The 16,735-nt window shown below is 41.1% G+C and overlaps 1 protein-coding gene across 4 annotated transcripts in view; it reads left to right on the plus strand.

Annotated features, from left to right (window-relative positions):
- The window catches only part of Pik3ca (phosphatidylinositol-4,5-bisphosphate 3-kinase catalytic subunit alpha), a 76,998-nt gene that overhangs the window by 27,463 nt on the left and 32,800 nt on the right, over window positions 1-16,735 (plus strand). For 3 of the 4 annotated variants that reach the window (XM_013347470.2, XM_026782085.1, XM_005343762.2), the window contains 2 exons: window positions 14,831-15,258; window positions 15,746-15,955. In XM_013347470.2, the coding sequence (XP_013202924.1) occupies window positions 14,907-15,258; window positions 15,746-15,955 (562 nt within the window). In that variant the 5' untranslated portion in view covers window positions 14,831-14,906. Of the gene's footprint in view, window positions 1-9,570; window positions 9,589-14,830; window positions 15,259-15,745; window positions 15,956-16,735 lie in introns of those variants that run through there. The other variant, XM_026782083.1, reaches the window with a different exon arrangement.

Consider the following 16,735-nt stretch of genomic DNA (forward strand, 5'->3'; position numbering starts at 1 on the left):
AACATAGGATGTTAGCCTCGGTTTTTGTTTTTTTTTTTTTTTTTTTTTAAACTGTTGTTTGTGGCCAGGCGGTGGTGGCGCACGCCTTTAATCCCAGCACTTGGGAGGCAGAGGCAGGCGGATCTCTGTGAGTTCGAGACCAGCCTGGTCTACAGAGCTAGTTCCAGGACAGGCTCCAAAACCACAGAGAAACCCTGTCTCGAAAAAAAAAAAAAAACAAACAAACAAAAAAACTGTTGTTTGTGTGCTGGGGACTGAACGCGGGACTGCCCACGTGCATTGCCCAGGTGCCTAAAGCACGGTGCCAGAAGCTTAGTTAACAACAGCTCCCTTTCTGACCTGGTCCCCACAGAGGGGAGCAGCTAACACTGTGGACATGAGTGTTTAACTTTAGAATGTTTTGCATGTGAGTCGTGGGGACTTTGTAATATGTGCTTAGATAGGGATAAGGGCCGGAATTGTCCTAGAAAGATGACATCCTGACAGGACAAAAGAGCAGCTCTGAAAATAGCTAGGCTAAGGTCATCTTCCTGCCACCATACACCAATACAGACAACAGCTCTGATAGTTTTGGAGTGTGTGACAGAGTAGAAACATTTTGTTCCTCTTGTTCAGAAGAGGAATTTCTAAGCTAAATTGTTGGTTTCGATAGTAAGATTCATAGTCTCACCCAAGTTTTTCTTTTTCTTTCTTTTCTTTTTTTTTTTTACTCTGGGGCTAATGACTCATGTTCTCAGAATTGTGCTTTTGTGGGAACTAAAGCACAGTCGTAAATACAGCCCTGTCATTTAGGCTTCTGTGATAGGATAGCTGATTGTGGTAGACTAGTGATGGGTGCTATAGATGCAGCTGGAATAAAGGAACCAAGGCGGTGCGAGTTAGCTGATAGTAAGAGACATTCAACTTTTGTTTTGTTGTACTAGAAGTGAACCCAGGGCCTTGAGCCCATAAAACAAGAGTTCTTATCACTGAGACATGTTTTGGAAATCAAATTGGGAATACTTTCAAGTATTTGTGTGTATATCCTTTTTCCTTACGTGCTTTAAACTTGGTGTAGTTATCAAATGCTGATGGCACATGTGGTCTGTCAGGTCACACAGACCATTAGTACTGACGAGGGGAAGTTGAGCAGTTTTGGTTTAGCTTTCCTCTTTTTTCCTATAGATAAAGGAAGGGTTATGCAGGCACCATGATATATACTCCCTAGATTTTAACCCCATCAAGATAGTTCATTGCACACTCACCCCGTGATTACTGAATTGGGTGTATGCGTGTAAGTCTGTGCCACTGTTCATTCAACCTGTTCACCTTATTTTTTGCATCATTTTCTTTCTGAGTTACTCTTTAACTTCTTAGAGAAGATGTAACTTAACTTCTTAAAGATCTTAAGTATCCTATACCTTATTTTAAATTTAGAAAAAGTTTGCTGATGAGTTGTAATAGGAGAAGGAATTGGGATAATAGCATAGTGGCATGGTAAATAGCCTGCTGCAATGGTTTTGTCATATGACATTTTATGAGCACACACCTTAACTTACAGTTCAGTTAACAATGTGCCTCAGTCTGTTCGCTGAGGACGTGAGATATCAGCCAGTAAAGATGAAAGTATCCTGTTAGTGTCTGAGGACGTGAGATATCAGCCAGTAAAGATGAAAGTATCCTGCTAGTGTCACCCTAGTGACGGTGCCTGATGGTAGCTCCACCAGTTCACATTTTCATGGCTTTTTTAAGATACAGGAGCTGTCATTTCGAAGTAATTGGTTCGTTGTGCATTAACAAGTTCAAAAACAAAACTCAGCCGGGCGGTGGTGGTGCACGCCTTTAATCCCAGCACTCGGGAGGCAGAGGCAGAGGCAGGCGGATCTCTGTGAGTTCGAGACCAGCCTGACTACAAGAGCTAGTTCCAGGACAGGCTCCAGAAAACCTACAAGAGCTAGTTCCAGGATAGGCTCCAAAAAACCACAGAGAAACCCTGTCTTGGGAAAAAAAAAAAAAAAAAAGAAGAACAAAAACAAAACTCAAGAAACATTTAAAAGGGAAAATAAAGACTCAGTGATTAGTTAAATAAACGTGTTTTGAATGCCTTGCTCATCACGCACATTGTATGGTGGTGGTTGTTTTTTAAATTCTCATCTTGTAAGTCTCTGACATTGTTGGCCGCTGTTATTCATAGAACTTCTCACGCCTTGCTGTGTGGTGCTTGTGCTAAAAGTAAGTCCTGTTCTCCCGATTGCACTTTGGGAAACTGTCTGCTTTGCTTGCCAGTCTCCCTCCATCACATCACATTTGCTCAAGGCAGGAAAGTGGGTCACTAGTTGATCACTAGTTGTTTGTAGTTAAGTTTTTAGTCATTACTAATGTGATAATCTTCTGTCACTGCCAGGAAATGAGGCAGATGGTAGGCAACTAAATCAGAATACGTTATCAGAAAAATTTTGTAGTATTATTTTGTTCTAGCTTAATCTCATCTCACACCTACTCATGATCCTCCTGCCTTAGACTTTTGCAGTTGCAGGCATTTACCAATACACCTTGGCCAAAAGAGAGAACAATTTTAAGAAATACATGGTATTGTTATTAATTCTTGGAATCTTTCATGCAGGCATGCAATATATTTTTGTCTGTGTAAGGATGTTGGATCCTCTGGAACTGGAGCTACAGACAGTTGTGAGCTGCTATGTGGGTGCTGGGAATTGAACCCAGGTCCTTTGGAAGATCTGCCATTGTTCTTAACCACAGAGTCATCACTTCAGCCCTCCATACAATGTATTTTGATCATATTCATCCCATATTCCTTCTAGACCCTATACCTAAAACCCCAGACTCCTTCAGTTTCAAGTCTTCTTTTTGAGGGGTGGTGTTTTTAAGACAGGGTTTCTCTGTATAGCCCTGACTACCCTGGAACTCACTCTATAGACCAGGCTGGCCTTGTCTCACAGAGATCTGCCTGCCCCTGGCTCTCAAGTGCTGAGTTTATAGGCATTTATCACCACTCCCAACCAAGTCTCTTCTTTTAGATAACTTAGTAAATCTATTTTGTGCTGTCCATACTGCCCATACACTCACCAGTATGGGACCATCTATTAGAGCGTGGTCTACTTACCAGAGTATTACACCTTTAATGACAACTGATTTTTCCCTCCCCTAAAAGCTATCAAGTGTCAATAACCACTCAGCTAGGGGAAACTTGTAAGTCCCTCTCCCCTCTTCTATAATGTTTACTGACCTGGACTTGTGCAGGTCACCACAACTGTGGTAAGTTCATGAGTTCAGCTGGCCTATCATGTTCAGATGACACTGTTTCACTTGGCTCTCTTTGAACTCTGTCTCTTAGAGTGTCTCTGCTCTCTGTGATATAGATGTCTCATTTGTGAGTGAGCACTTATTCTCTACATGTTGACCATTTGTGAATTTCTGTAGTAACCACTGCCCACTACACAAATAAACTTCACAAAAGGTCTGTGAATTGCACTGATCTATGGGTATGAGAGATAGCAGTTTAGAGGGCAGTTTGATAGTAGGTACATTTAACAGAATAATAGTAGTAGCTTCACTCCTGGTATTATGAGCTCCCCAGCTATGGTTTCTTAGCTGGGTTTATTTATAGGCCCAGACATGCATTTCTTCTTCCGGAATGAGCCTTGTGTCAATCAGGAAGCAGTTGGTTGCTAATACCTATAACATTTGTGCCACTGTTGCGCCCTTAGGCATGTTTTGTTCCACTAGTCATTATTGTGGTTCACAAGATTCACAGGGAAGATTATTTATGACCTTTTTCTCTTAGGAGCCTATATAGCACCTTCCAGTATTTTGAGAACTAGCCAGCAAAGAAGAAGCTTCCTCGTCAGTATTAATTTGATTTTTTCCTTGTCCTGTGTCAAAGTGTGCAGTATCTTCAATAATAAGGGCATAATGTTATGAACTGGTGAGCCACCAAGAATACTGGTCCTAGTCTGTATTATTTGAAGGGTCTCCAGGACACTTGTGACCAACAGCTCAAAGGGAGGTACCCATACTTTTCACTTGGAAACCTGTGGGTTCTGGAAAGGAGCGTTGTACCCTACATAAGGAAACCCCAAATGGACTCTTGTATATGAATATGTATGTGAATATATATGCATATATGTATGTATAAAATTTAGGATGTTTGTAAGATAGTAGGTTTCCTATGACTGAAAATCGGTTTTCAAAAAATTTGAAAGACTTATTTTAGATGAGTGTTTTGCCTGCATATATGTGTATACCACATGTGTGTTTGGTGCCTGGGGAGGTAGAAACAGTCAGAACTAGAGTTAGGGGTGGCTGTGTGTTATGTGGGTTTTGGGAACTGAACCCTTGATATGAGAGTAGCCAAATGGTCTTAACCACTGAGCCTTCTCTCTAGCTCCCGAAAAGGGCAGCTTTAAAACTCAGGTTTTTGTTAGATTTCATGTCTTCTGTCCAGTGTTGTTACTGCGAAGAATAACTAAATGAATGTAAAATTTCATGTTTATCAGAATATAGTCTGAAAAATGTAGAACATCTGTGTAAGTGGACCTTTATTCAATTATGTTATCAGTTGGGACTGGGAAACGTTGATTTGGGTCAATATGACATGAAATGAGCAGGTTAAGACTGAACATTAAGTAGTCAGGTTCAGTGAAATAAAATGTTAGTGTATTTTGTATTTGCCATGTCATTTTATAAGAATGTTAGTCAATTGATAGGGCATAAGAAGGGAGAGTGTTTGAAAAGATTACAGCTGTAGCAGCCTCTAAAGAAATGGGTTAAGCACAAAGCTGAAATTGTGATTAGGACAAAAGACAGCATCAAGAATAAATAAGAACTAGACAGAATATCCGGGAGCTAAACATTGATGTGAAATGAGGTACTCTGTGCTAGGAGAGCCAGGGTCCCTTGTCTAATCTGCTTCAGGATGTAGAGTTACACTGTTGTTTTCACAGAATGCCCACAACCAGGGACTGCCCACCTGGGATGATATAATTAGAAGAGAGGGCTTCCTCCTTCGGGTTTGGGTTTATTTGTATGTGAGTACATTAGATGGTTGTTGTTGGGCAGAAAACTGCCCTCTCCTCTCTGTCAAATTGATAGACACATTTGAGAATCACTCCATATTTTTAAGCAAATCTGTTTGTTTGTTTTTGTTTTTAAAGATTTTATTTTTATGTTAGGTAAGAGGGCTCAGAAGGTAAAGGCACTTGCTGCCAAGCTTAGCAATCTGAGTTCAGTACCTGGGACCCACAAAGTACAAGGTTGTCCGCAGATCTCTACACATATGACTGTGAGATACTTGCATCCAGATATGTACACAAAACACATGTGCATATAATAAATAAATTAATAAAAGATTTATTTTTATTTATAATGACAAGTATATTTGTGTGTGCATTTGTATATATGAGTGCAGTGCCCATCAACGCCAGAAGAGGGCGTTAGATTTCAGTTAGTTGCCGACTGCCTGAAGCAAGTGCTGGTAACCAAACTCAGCTCATGTGCAAGAGCTGTGTGCATTCGTAACTGTCTTTCCAGCCCAACAGATCTTTATTTGAATCACTTACCAGCAGGCTGTTTTCTTGTTGCAGACTTTTTCCTTGGCCTGGAGTATTGACCAACAAATCAACACTGGTCACAATAGTATAAAAGAAGATGTCATTTAGTTTTGAGAAACACTTAGGGCACTGATGTCTGAAGGTTTACTTTTCTCCCTTTTTGTCTCTGAGAGTGTGGGATTACCAGCACTTAAACCATCACTGGACTGCTATTTATTCAACCTCAGGAAATGAGGTACTGTTGGAAAGAGTGAGCTATGATGGAGCTTTCTGACTGTCCTTGGTTTTTCTCCCCAAATCCTTTTGGCTGTCTGGTGAAGCCCTTCTATTGGAACATGGTTACATACACATGGGTATCTATACTGTGTCTGGTAGAATATTCTGATGAAAGTTGCTAGCTGTGTCCTCATTGAGCCATGCACCTATGGATACAGACACACATTCACAGCAGTCAAGGGCATAGGCAGGTTCAGTTGAGAAACCTATAGCTGACCCACATTTGTTTTATGGTACATTGTAAGGTTTTTCATTATTAGGATCAGAACATTAATCAGAGGTGCAGGCATGCTTTTTATAGTATATAGATGCTAGAGCATACTACCCCAAAGGAGCAGTGTTTAAATGTCCTCATCTAATGGTATAAAGAAATAGGGTATCATTCTTAATAAAGAAAGACAGGAAAAATTGTATAAAGCAAAGAAAAAAGGAACCTGCCCTGACTGAAGAAGTCCTAAAATGGCAGAGCTCTCTCTAGCATCAGTGGTACTGAGGCTTGAGAAAAACTGGCCCTACTAAAACAGAAACACTGGTTGCCTCTGCCTTGGACAGGACTAGGTAACCTGTATTATTGTCTCTGCTAAATAAGAATGCCATTTGAAAAGTTGGAGGTTTCTGACAAAATCCCTCAGTCATTGGCCCTGGGGTTGAGGATTTCAGACCTGTGTTCATTCGACTTTCTGTGGACTGGTTAGCTTTGCCTTGCACCTCTAGGCCTGCCCATGCACCAGGTAATGCATGCTGTTGTTCATAGTCAAAAGGATTCAAAGAATTGGAGCAATAGCCAAGAACAAAATATAATGTCATTTTCCATTGAAATATTAATTATTCTGTGGGTTTGGTGTTTTGAAATTATAATTTACCAAATTCCATCATCCTAGTCTAAAACTGTAAGTGGACTTTCTGGAGTTGCCTGGCTGGCTTTTCTGACTGGGATGTTCTCTCTCACCTGTCTGTCTTGGTTTATTTTGTTTGGCTGGTGGTTCTGTCATAGTGGGAAAGACAGCATATAGGGAAGGAAAGCCTGGTGATAGACAGGAGCCAGAGGAACGTAGTCACACAGCATCACCACTCTTTGCTTCCGCAGAGAGCAAACAGAAAGTGAGCCAGGCTATAAAGCCGACAGGCCAACGCCAGTGGCCCACTTCCTTCAGCACGATGGAGGGCCAGTGTACAAATGCATGCGTCTGTGGGAGCCACTTCAGACTCAAACCACAGCACTGTCCTGGGAAGATGAGAAAAGTACTCACTAGAAATCACGCAGTGTTGTCACAGTGAGAGCATTGTATGCTATTAAATTATGCAGTGGTATCAAGACCTCTTGTCTTTTCTGCACTTGACTCGTAATTGCGCTTCTCACACCTTCTCCTGGACTGTTCTTCCCTGTTTTCACTTTGGTACTAAGATTGAATCTAGGCCCTTATGCCTGCTAGGTAAGCACTACACCCCAGAGCTGTGTCCCCAGCTGGATTAATGTCTAGTCTCCTTCTGGGCTTAAACTGTACAAAGTGTTAGCTTATCAATGTACATTAAAATTTGACTTTCCTGTTGTTACTGTCCTTGCATTTTGTTTTTATTGGGACTCAAACCCAGAACCTTAAGTGTGCTGGGCAAGTGCTCTTATCACAAGCTACACATTTGCCCTGTAAAATTTAAATTTTTTACCCCACATTTCAAGATATGGTTTATATCGTTATGTTTTTAAGTACATTTACCTAACAGTTTAAAACCAGTATTACTAATTTGTATTTCATTAGTGGCTCTGAAGTGCAGTTGCTTTGCTATCACATTAGAGTCTTTAACTTGCCTGTTCAGGCCATGGTCCTAAAGTCTGTATTGTGGCTGGATGTGCTGATTGCCTCTAATCGCATACCTTGGGATGGGTAGGAGGATCATCACTTCAAGATCAGTTTTTTGCTACATAGTTCAAAACCAGCCTGGGCAACATGAGACTGAAAAATCAACATTTTATACACACTACTCGCCTAGATCTTAATTGTCTTATTTAAAAAATTTTATCAACACATAGACACTTCCTAAGCCACCCATTGACCACGAGTTAGGAAACCTTTGTTTTATTGCTGTAGTAATCTCAGAAATATATTTTCATGATGCCTTCTATACTTCTGTAAGTGTGAATTTAATATGAAGAACAAATTGTAACTCTTACTGAAGGGTTTATAGTTTCCTGCATACTGTCATGAGAACTTGATCTCTACAGCTCTTCTGTCTCATTGAAAGCCTGTTTTCTCATGGCCAGCTTGTAAAGGTCAGTGAAGGACAACATTCTGAAGGAAGTGGATAGAGCATCCTTCCAGAGCTAGTGCGTATCACAGCTGTCTCTCTGGACTTGCTCCAGCTCCAGCTCAGTGGCTCTTAAAGAAAGGAAATCTTGGAGGCCCGCACTGGGACTCAGAACATCGTGCTGAAGGACACTTGCTTCCCAGGAATCATCACTCTGTGAGATGTGTTTATAATTACACTTCTCGTTCCCCATGCAGTTGGCCTCTTGGAGACTCTATTCCTCGGGTGGGTCCAGCCTCTTTCTGACTATCCCTTCTGCTCTAACTCTTCCTTCAGGCCCTTGATGTTTTCTCTGGAATAATTTCTCAACTAATTTTTCTATTCTCTATTTTTGTTTTGTTGTTTTCTGTGTTCTTATTCCCAAAATCCTGGAAAAATTTATAATCTAGTAAGAAGTTAGACATGGTTATAAATTATTTTAGTGAGATTGTAAAGGTACCGTATAAATACCTATAAGAGACTGTGGTAACTAAAAGAAAAGGGATAATTAACTCAAAGCATTTGCAATCGTCTTCAAATAGGGTAATCAAATAATTGATTATTAAGCCATGTTTGAATCACGCTTTGTCTATAGCAAGCCTAGACAGGAGTCTTTAATTCTGTTCTAAGTCAGAAGCAAGGTTCATTTGGTAACTTAAAGATTTGGGAAGCATATTTCTGTTTTCTAATAGTAACCAAATAAAGAGATGTTATAGATAATATAAAACTAAACACTGTTTTCTCGTAAGAATAAAAGTATAATCTTGTCTGTGTCAATACATAAGACTCAAATAATATACAGGTTATTAAAAAACCTTCAACAATTTCTGTATGTGTGGAAGGAGGTCCAGAAAATACAAGGTGCTTGCTTTAGCAGTTGTATGCATAGGCTGCCAGTTCAGTCAGCATAGATGCACCTAAGCTTACAGATAGATGTTTCCAGATAGCTTATGTATTGTTCATGCTTTCTGATGCAGATAGAAATTGATTAAACAACATCTTAAACATATATCTCCAAAATCAGACAGTGTCTGCTTTGTTCACCTGCTATATAGACTTTCTGTGTATAGTTGGGTAATGGTTTTGCTTCACGGGCTCTTGTAAAATGATATCCAGCTAGACAGGAGTGGTACTGTAGAAGATGATGCCGTGATCAGGCGGTTGGCCTTAACCAAGAAGTGACCTTCTTATACTGGAAATACAGAGTCTTCCTCCAGTCCTAATGAGCATCGGGAACTTTGCCTGCTGTGTCCTGTAGGGCAGCACAGTAACTGAACCTGATAATGAGGAATGTGATTTATCAACAAGGAAGGAATCACGTATACCTGCTTCTAAGAAAATAAGACTACCTTAATTGAACAGTTTATTTACATAAGTAAAAAGCTAGGGAAAGTAAAGCCAATTTTATTTTTCTTTTTTATCTTTGTTTTTCAGGTGGGCATAATAGCATGAAACTAATATAAGCACATGAGACATAGAGGTAGGAAAAGTAGTTAGTTTAAGGCCAGCCTAGGCTAATGAGATTTTTTTTTTTATTTTTTTGTTTTTCAAGATAGAGTTTGTCTGTAGCTTTGGAGCCTGTCCAAACCTGTCCTGGAACTAGCTCTTGTAGACAGGCTGCCTTGAACTCACAGAGATCTGTCTGCCTCTGCCTCCCGAGTGCTGGGATTAAAGACATGTACCACCACTGCCCGCCATGAGATCTTGCCTTTAAAAAAAAAAAAGGAAGAAAACACTTCTTCAAAATGTAAAAATGAATATATAGTCCCAATATTCTGAGCCAGTAGATTTTTCAGTGATATATCCCTATCTGTAGTAGAGCATACTCATAGTCCAAGTACTTAGGAGGCCGAGGCAAGAGGACTGTGAATTTGGGGTCAGTTCCATCTGCATAGTGAGTTAATGACCAGCCTGGGGTATATGAGAACTTTGTGTCAAAAGCAAAGGATAGAGTGCTTGCATGTGTAAGGCCGTGGATTTCATCTCCAGCAGCCTCCTCAAATGAAAGTCTGTCTCCTAATGGTCATATCACATCTCTGGTCTTTGGTTTACTTATAAGTAGAGTGGTAGTACCTACACCCCAAAGAATTATCCAGCATAGTTGTGAGGTCCCTTTGCCTTCTCTGCATTTCTGTGTGTGAGCTGAGGGTTAGCAGTTTTGTTCTGAAATGAGGTTGCCACGAGAAGGCAGAAAGCATGAAGCTAATAGAAAGATGTGTGCCCTGGCTGCTGTGTGATTATTTCTGTGATGCTAGTCAGTCCCTGCTTTCCAAAATCCTGAAGGGGTTTTTGACTGTGATCACATTTCTTGTCCATGAAGAGTTAAGGCCGGGTGGTGGTGGTGCACACCTTTAATCCCAGCACTCAGGAGGCAGAGGCAGATAGATCTATGTAAGTTTGAGGCCAGCCTGGTCTACAGGCTCCAAAGCTACATAAATAAACCCTGTCTTGAAAAATTGGGAAAAAAAAAAAGAAAGAAAAGAGTTAAATTATGAAGTTTGTTGGGTGTAACCATACCATTATACAGTAAGCCCTAAAGTTGATAACCTGTCTGCCCTGTTAGCCTTCTCCTTTAGTCCTAGAGAACATATGAATTTCTGGGTTATTGTAGAAAATAGATGTTGCAGTAGTTCTGATTTCGAAGCACCATTCAGCAAAGAACTGTAAGCAGAGCTGCTCTTTTAGTGCGGCTTGTGGTTTGGTTTTGTTTCTATTTGAACTTTTTTATGCTTGCAGAAAGTCAGTACTCACTTACTTGGCATTTTCTTTTCGGGGAAGAGTTAAATATATACTTAAAACCTCCATGTAAGTCACTTCAGTAATTGTGCACATGGATTTGATTTATCTAGTCTTTTTACTGGGCTCTGATATTTTTTTTTAAGCATAGGAAATACATGGGACTGGATAAGTACTTGGTGGGTAAGTGTGCCTTCTGCACATGCATGAAGACCTGAGTCTGCTCACTACACTCACAGTAAACTGCATGTGCTGGTATATTCTAGAGAGGAGGAGCGGAGGAAGATCCCTGGGTTTGCTGGCCAGCCAGCCTAGCCTACTTGGTGAGCTCTAGGTCAGTATAGGAGCCTCTTACAAAATGAAGTGGAGAGTAATTAAGGACACCAGCAACACCAGCCTCTGTTCTCCATGTACAGGTGCATGTGCACCTGCACACATTTAAATAAAAGAATGAAGGATGCAATAATTAGAGAATGCAAGCAGAATTGAAAGGCAGCCATTTAAGGTCTGCAGTGGTCTCTCCCAGGGTGGGAATGAATGCAAATAAGAAAACTAAAGGAACTTAGGATGGGTTAGATGTTGGAGGGTCTGAACCTGAGGAATCAGGGAGTGACAGCTTTCTAGACCATGTCATGCCCCTGCACCCTTTCCCAGTTCACTCTCTGATTCTTTGTTGTGCTCCATGGGCTGTCTTCCTTCCCTGCCTCCACTGAGTCAGCTGGACACAGGATGTTTATAGAAACTGTCCACCCTAGTTTTTCTTCTGCTCTGCAATTCTGAGTATAACTACCATCACACATACCGCATGGTCTTCACGCTCTGGAGTTTGTCTTCTGAGGGGCAGAAAAGGACATCTGTTTTAGTCTTCATTACATACTATGGTGGTTTGAATGAAAATGGCTCCCATAGGCTCATAGAGTGGCACTATTTGGAGGTGTGGCCTTGTTGGAGGGAGTGTGTCAGTGGGAATGGTCTTCGAGGTTTCAAATGCTCAAGCCAGGCTCAGTGACACTCTCTCTTCCTGCTGCCTGCCAATCCAGATGTAGAACTCTGCTACCTCTCCAGCACCATATCTACCTGCTCCCATGTTTCCTGCCATGAGGATAATGGACTAGACCTCTGAACTGTAAGCCAGCCCAATTAAATGTTTTCCTTTGTAAGAGTTGCTGTGGTCATGGTGTCTCTTCATAACAATAAGACACCTACCTAATACCAAACATGATCCTGGGACAGGACCAACACCCCTGGGAAGAAGCAGTGTCAATTAGAGCCACCTTGTCCTGCTGTCAGGTGCCACAGGTTAGAGTGACCACATCTGCAGGATGTCCGGGGCATTTCCCACCCATTTCTACAGTTCCACTTTCCTTTTTTGTTTTTATTTCACCTTAATGTATGTCTGTGTACCATGTGCATGGCTGGTGCCCATGGAGGCCAGAGGAGGGAGTCAGATCCCCTCGAACTGGAATTATAGATGGTTCTGAGCCTCTGAGGACTGGGGACTGAACCTGAGTAGGGTCCTCTGCTAGCCATTTCTCCAGCCCCTTCACTTCTTTTTCATTTTGTACCTCCTGCTTTGCTTTTGTGGTGACTGACTTCCAGTTTCACTTACTAAATGAAAGAACCGTGGAACAGTAGGGAGTTAATTTGCATTTTCTCTTTAACAGAAGACTTGGTGGGGTTTTGTGGGTTGATGGAGGTCACTCGTGCATGGCACAGATGAGGTCAGAGGACGGTTCTGGGAATTGGTCTATTGGATCCGGGGATCAGGTTTGCATGGCAAGCACTTTTTACCCACTTAGCTAGCTTGCTGGCGTGTGTATTTTAAGGGTTTCAGTGGCATCTTCCAGTTGAACCCTCAAAAGTGTTGTCATGTAAAACTGCGTCTTTCAAATCCTACTATACTTAATAGTTTTTGAAGTGTTATGCTACTTAAGCAGAAGTGAGGGGATCATTGTACTGACAGAGTCTAAGACAGGAGTACAAAGGTGGTGCAGATTCATCATCATGCCTGAAGGAAATCCATTGATGATATTTTGTTTTATGACAGAATACTTAAATCATCATTTAAAAATCAAATGGGGTGGGTGGTAGCACACACATTTAATCCTAGTACTTAGGAGGCAGAGGCAGGCGGATCTCTGAGTAGAGGCCAGCCTGGCCTATAAAGTGAGTTCCAGAACAGCTAGGGCTACACAAGGAAACCCTGTCTCCAAAACAAATGAATGACTGAGGGGCTAGAGAGGTGGACTTTGATTTAAGCATATTTGCTGCTGCTCTTGCAGAGAACCAGAGTTCACATCCCAGCACCCAGATCAGGCAGTTCACAACCACCTGTAACTTCAGCTGTACCTCTGTGAATTTAATGCTCTCTTCTGGCCTCTGCAGGCAGGCACGCACGCACGCACGCACGCGCGCGCACACACACACACACACACAAATTAAAAAAAGAAAACAAACCTTTAAAAACAGGATGGAAGCCAGGCATAGTGCCACACACAGCAAACCCCAGCAGTCAGTAGGTGGAAGCAGAAGCGTCAGAAGATAAGAAAGGCTAGATTTGGCTATCTCACAAATCCAGGACCAGCCTTAGACTGCCTTAGACTTTTTCTTGGACAAACAAACAAAACCTTAGAGTGGTCTAAAAATATCACTTGCACATAAAACAACCCTGTTGCAAGGAGGAGCTGCTTGTCCGTCCCAGCCGCCTAGCTAGCTTACACTCCAAATAACCATACAGAAACTTTATTAATTAAAACACTGCTTGGCCCATTAGCTCTAACTTCTTATTGGCTAACTCTTACATCTCAGTTCAACCCATTTCTATTAATCTGTGTATCACCACGTAGCAGTGGCTTACCAGGAAAGATTCAGCATGTCTGATTCTGGCAGCTCCATGGTGTCTCTCTCTCCTACTCTGCCTCTCTTCCTCCCAGCATTCAGTTCTGTCTTCCCCAACTACCTAAGTTGTGCCTTGTCAACTAGACCAAGGCAGCTTCTTTATTTTTTAACCAATGAAAGCAACACACAAACAGAAGGAACTCCTACACCACAACCCCACCACCAATAGGAAGGAAATTGCAGGGGTCCTGGAAATAATGGCTTTTAGTTAAGAGCACACTGCTCTGCCAGAGGACCTATAACATGTGATTGACAGCTGCCTGTAACTCCAACTCCAGGGGATCTGTCACCTCTGGCCTCTGCAGGCACCTACACTCACTTGCACATATCACACAGACATATATATCCACGCATATATGTGGATTTAAATAATAAAAATATTTGAGGGAAATTAGAAAGATTAAAATGTAAAGACTTAGCCATTTAGTATCACATTACGAAAATATGCTGGGGGAAGAGTAAGGAAGGAAAAGTATTTGGATTTTTCTGGGCTGTACTTATATTTAAAATCTCTTGCATCCTAAAATGATGGAGAATAATAAACATGACAGAACCCAGTCACCTTTAGAGAAGACTTGGTGGGATTTTGTGTGTGTGGCCGGGGGGAGTTTACTCCCTCACGTGCCAGGCAAGGTCTCTACTAATCTCTTGGTGTTGATTTGTTCTTGAGACAGCCTTGCTAAACTTTTCAAGCAAGCCTTGAACTGCAGTCCTCCTGCCTCAGCCAGAGTAGCTGAGATTGTGGGCCTACACCACCAGCCTGGTGAGCTGGGAAGTTTGGGTTGAGTTGCAGCTTATTTTTTCATTCTTTCCATTGTCTATGTTTTTATGAGACTTCACTTGGGAAATCTATTCTGCATTTTAAAATTTTTCATTAAATCTAATTAAATGAAAGTTGTTCTAGTATCTTGTAATAAGATCTTTATAGCATAGTTTAGAGCAACAGTCGAGATTAAAACACATAAGTTATGATTGCTCTGATCATTCAGACAACAGGATGTGAACGATTACATTTCGCAGTGCAGTCATCATTGGTTTGCGCTCAGGAGTTGCTTCTCTCTAACAGGTGGTTTTCTTCTCTTGTTCAGGGCACTGTTTGGGGACAGCCATCTCTTTGATTCCATAAAGTGGTTTTCTATGTAAAGTTGGCAGAGGATCAGAACAATGCCTCCACGGCCATCGTCGGGTGAACTGTGGGGCATCCACTTGATGCCCCCACGAATCCTAGTGGAATGTTTACTCCCAAATGGAATGATAGTGACTTTAGAATGCCTCCGTGAGGCTACACTAATCACCATCAAACATGAACTCTTTAAAGAAGCCAGAAAATACCCTCTACATCAGCTTCTGCAAGATGAATCTTCTTACATTTTTGTAAGTGTTACCCAAGAAGCAGAAAGAGAAGAATTTTTTGATGAAACAAGACGACTTTGTGACCTTCGGCTCTTTCAACCCTTTTTAAAAGTAATTGAACCAGTAGGCAACCGTGAAGAGAAGATCCTCAATCGAGAAATTGGTATGATATAATTTTCAGCTAACTGACATTGTCATTGCTAAACTGCAAATGACTGGCATCTATTCTTTGTTTCATTAAGATACTTTGTCTGAATCACTACCTTTGCAATCTTTAAGTAATTTCTTTTTTTAAAAAATCTAAAGTAGTGATTTACCCCTGAGCTATAGAATATTTTAAAACTTTGATGTTCTGTAGGGTTTTCCGTAAAAAATGCAATTAGGAGGAGGACTTAGATCTGCTATAGCCAAGTTTTATTACTCTGTAAAAAAGTTGATAGTGATTCTATTTTAATATTAATATGTGTATGGAAAATACATATAATACATTTAAAATGCTTAAGGCTTCATCAGCTCTTAAATTCACCAGTGATTTTTTTTTTTTTAACTCAGAAACTTTCTTGACTTTTAGGCTTTTCTAAATGTGCACAGTTCTGAGTTTGTAAGGACCACATCTGCCCTGCATTCTTTATAAATACCTTATTTTTCAGGTTTTGTTATTGGCATGCCAGTGTGTGAATTTGACATGGTTAAAGATCCAGAAGTCCAGGACTTCCGAAGGAACATTCTGAATGTTTGCAAAGAAGCCGTGGATCTGCGGGACCTCAACTCGCCTCACAGCAGAGCAATGTATGTCTACCCTCCCAATGTAGAGTCTTCCCCAGAATTGCCAAAGCACATCTACAACAAGTTAGATAAAGGTAAGGAGACCGTCAGCAGTGAACTCCTGTCACTGCTCTAATTTCTTCTGCACCATTGCTTTTTGCTGGCTGGATGCTGAGCTTGGAGACAAGGTCTGCTGCCCCACGAGAGTAGAATGCTAAGTGATAACTCGTAGACAGGAAGCACAGACTCCCTAACTCAGCCCTTGGTGAATACTTCTCTCGCTCAAACTAAAGAACTGAGTTTAGAATTCACTGTTGACAGAATGCAAACAAAATTAGAGCTGCTTATCTTTTTCTTTTTTATAAATAAAAACAGAAGGAGCTATTGTCTAGAGCATTTGGCCGTGAGTTTGATACCCAGCACCACCGATAAAAAAGAAGGAAAAGAGTTCATAAAAACAAGCACAGACACATACATTTTAGTGATCTGTCCTCTGACAGGAAAACACTGTCATGCTTCACTGTGGTTTTTTTACTTTTCTAAAGACATAACTAGAAACAATGTCTAGTTAACCTGACTGACTAGAGATGAAGATTTGGTGGAAACAGGCAATGTTCACATCTGGCAGATTCTCATTGTTCATGACTTAATTGGTCTTAGTAAGAGAAAAATTAAAACTTCCTTTTCCCTTTCCCTGTTTATTCTTCTTCCATCTTTTCTTCATTCTAACGATGGTGCTCCCTTTCCTTTGAGTAGTTCATGAACTGGTAAACTTGAGACCCTCTCATGTCTTTCTGTGAAGTGCAGCTTGCAGTTTACAGTGGAGATGAGCTCGGCCTTGTGTTTTAGTGATCCACTAGGCTAGTCAGAAAGGA

The sequence above is a fragment of the Microtus ochrogaster genome, chromosome 1 (assembly GCF_000317375.1).
Source record: "Microtus ochrogaster isolate Prairie Vole_2 chromosome 1, MicOch1.0, whole genome shotgun sequence".
Taxonomy (NCBI): domain Eukaryota; kingdom Metazoa; phylum Chordata; class Mammalia; order Rodentia; family Cricetidae; genus Microtus; species Microtus ochrogaster.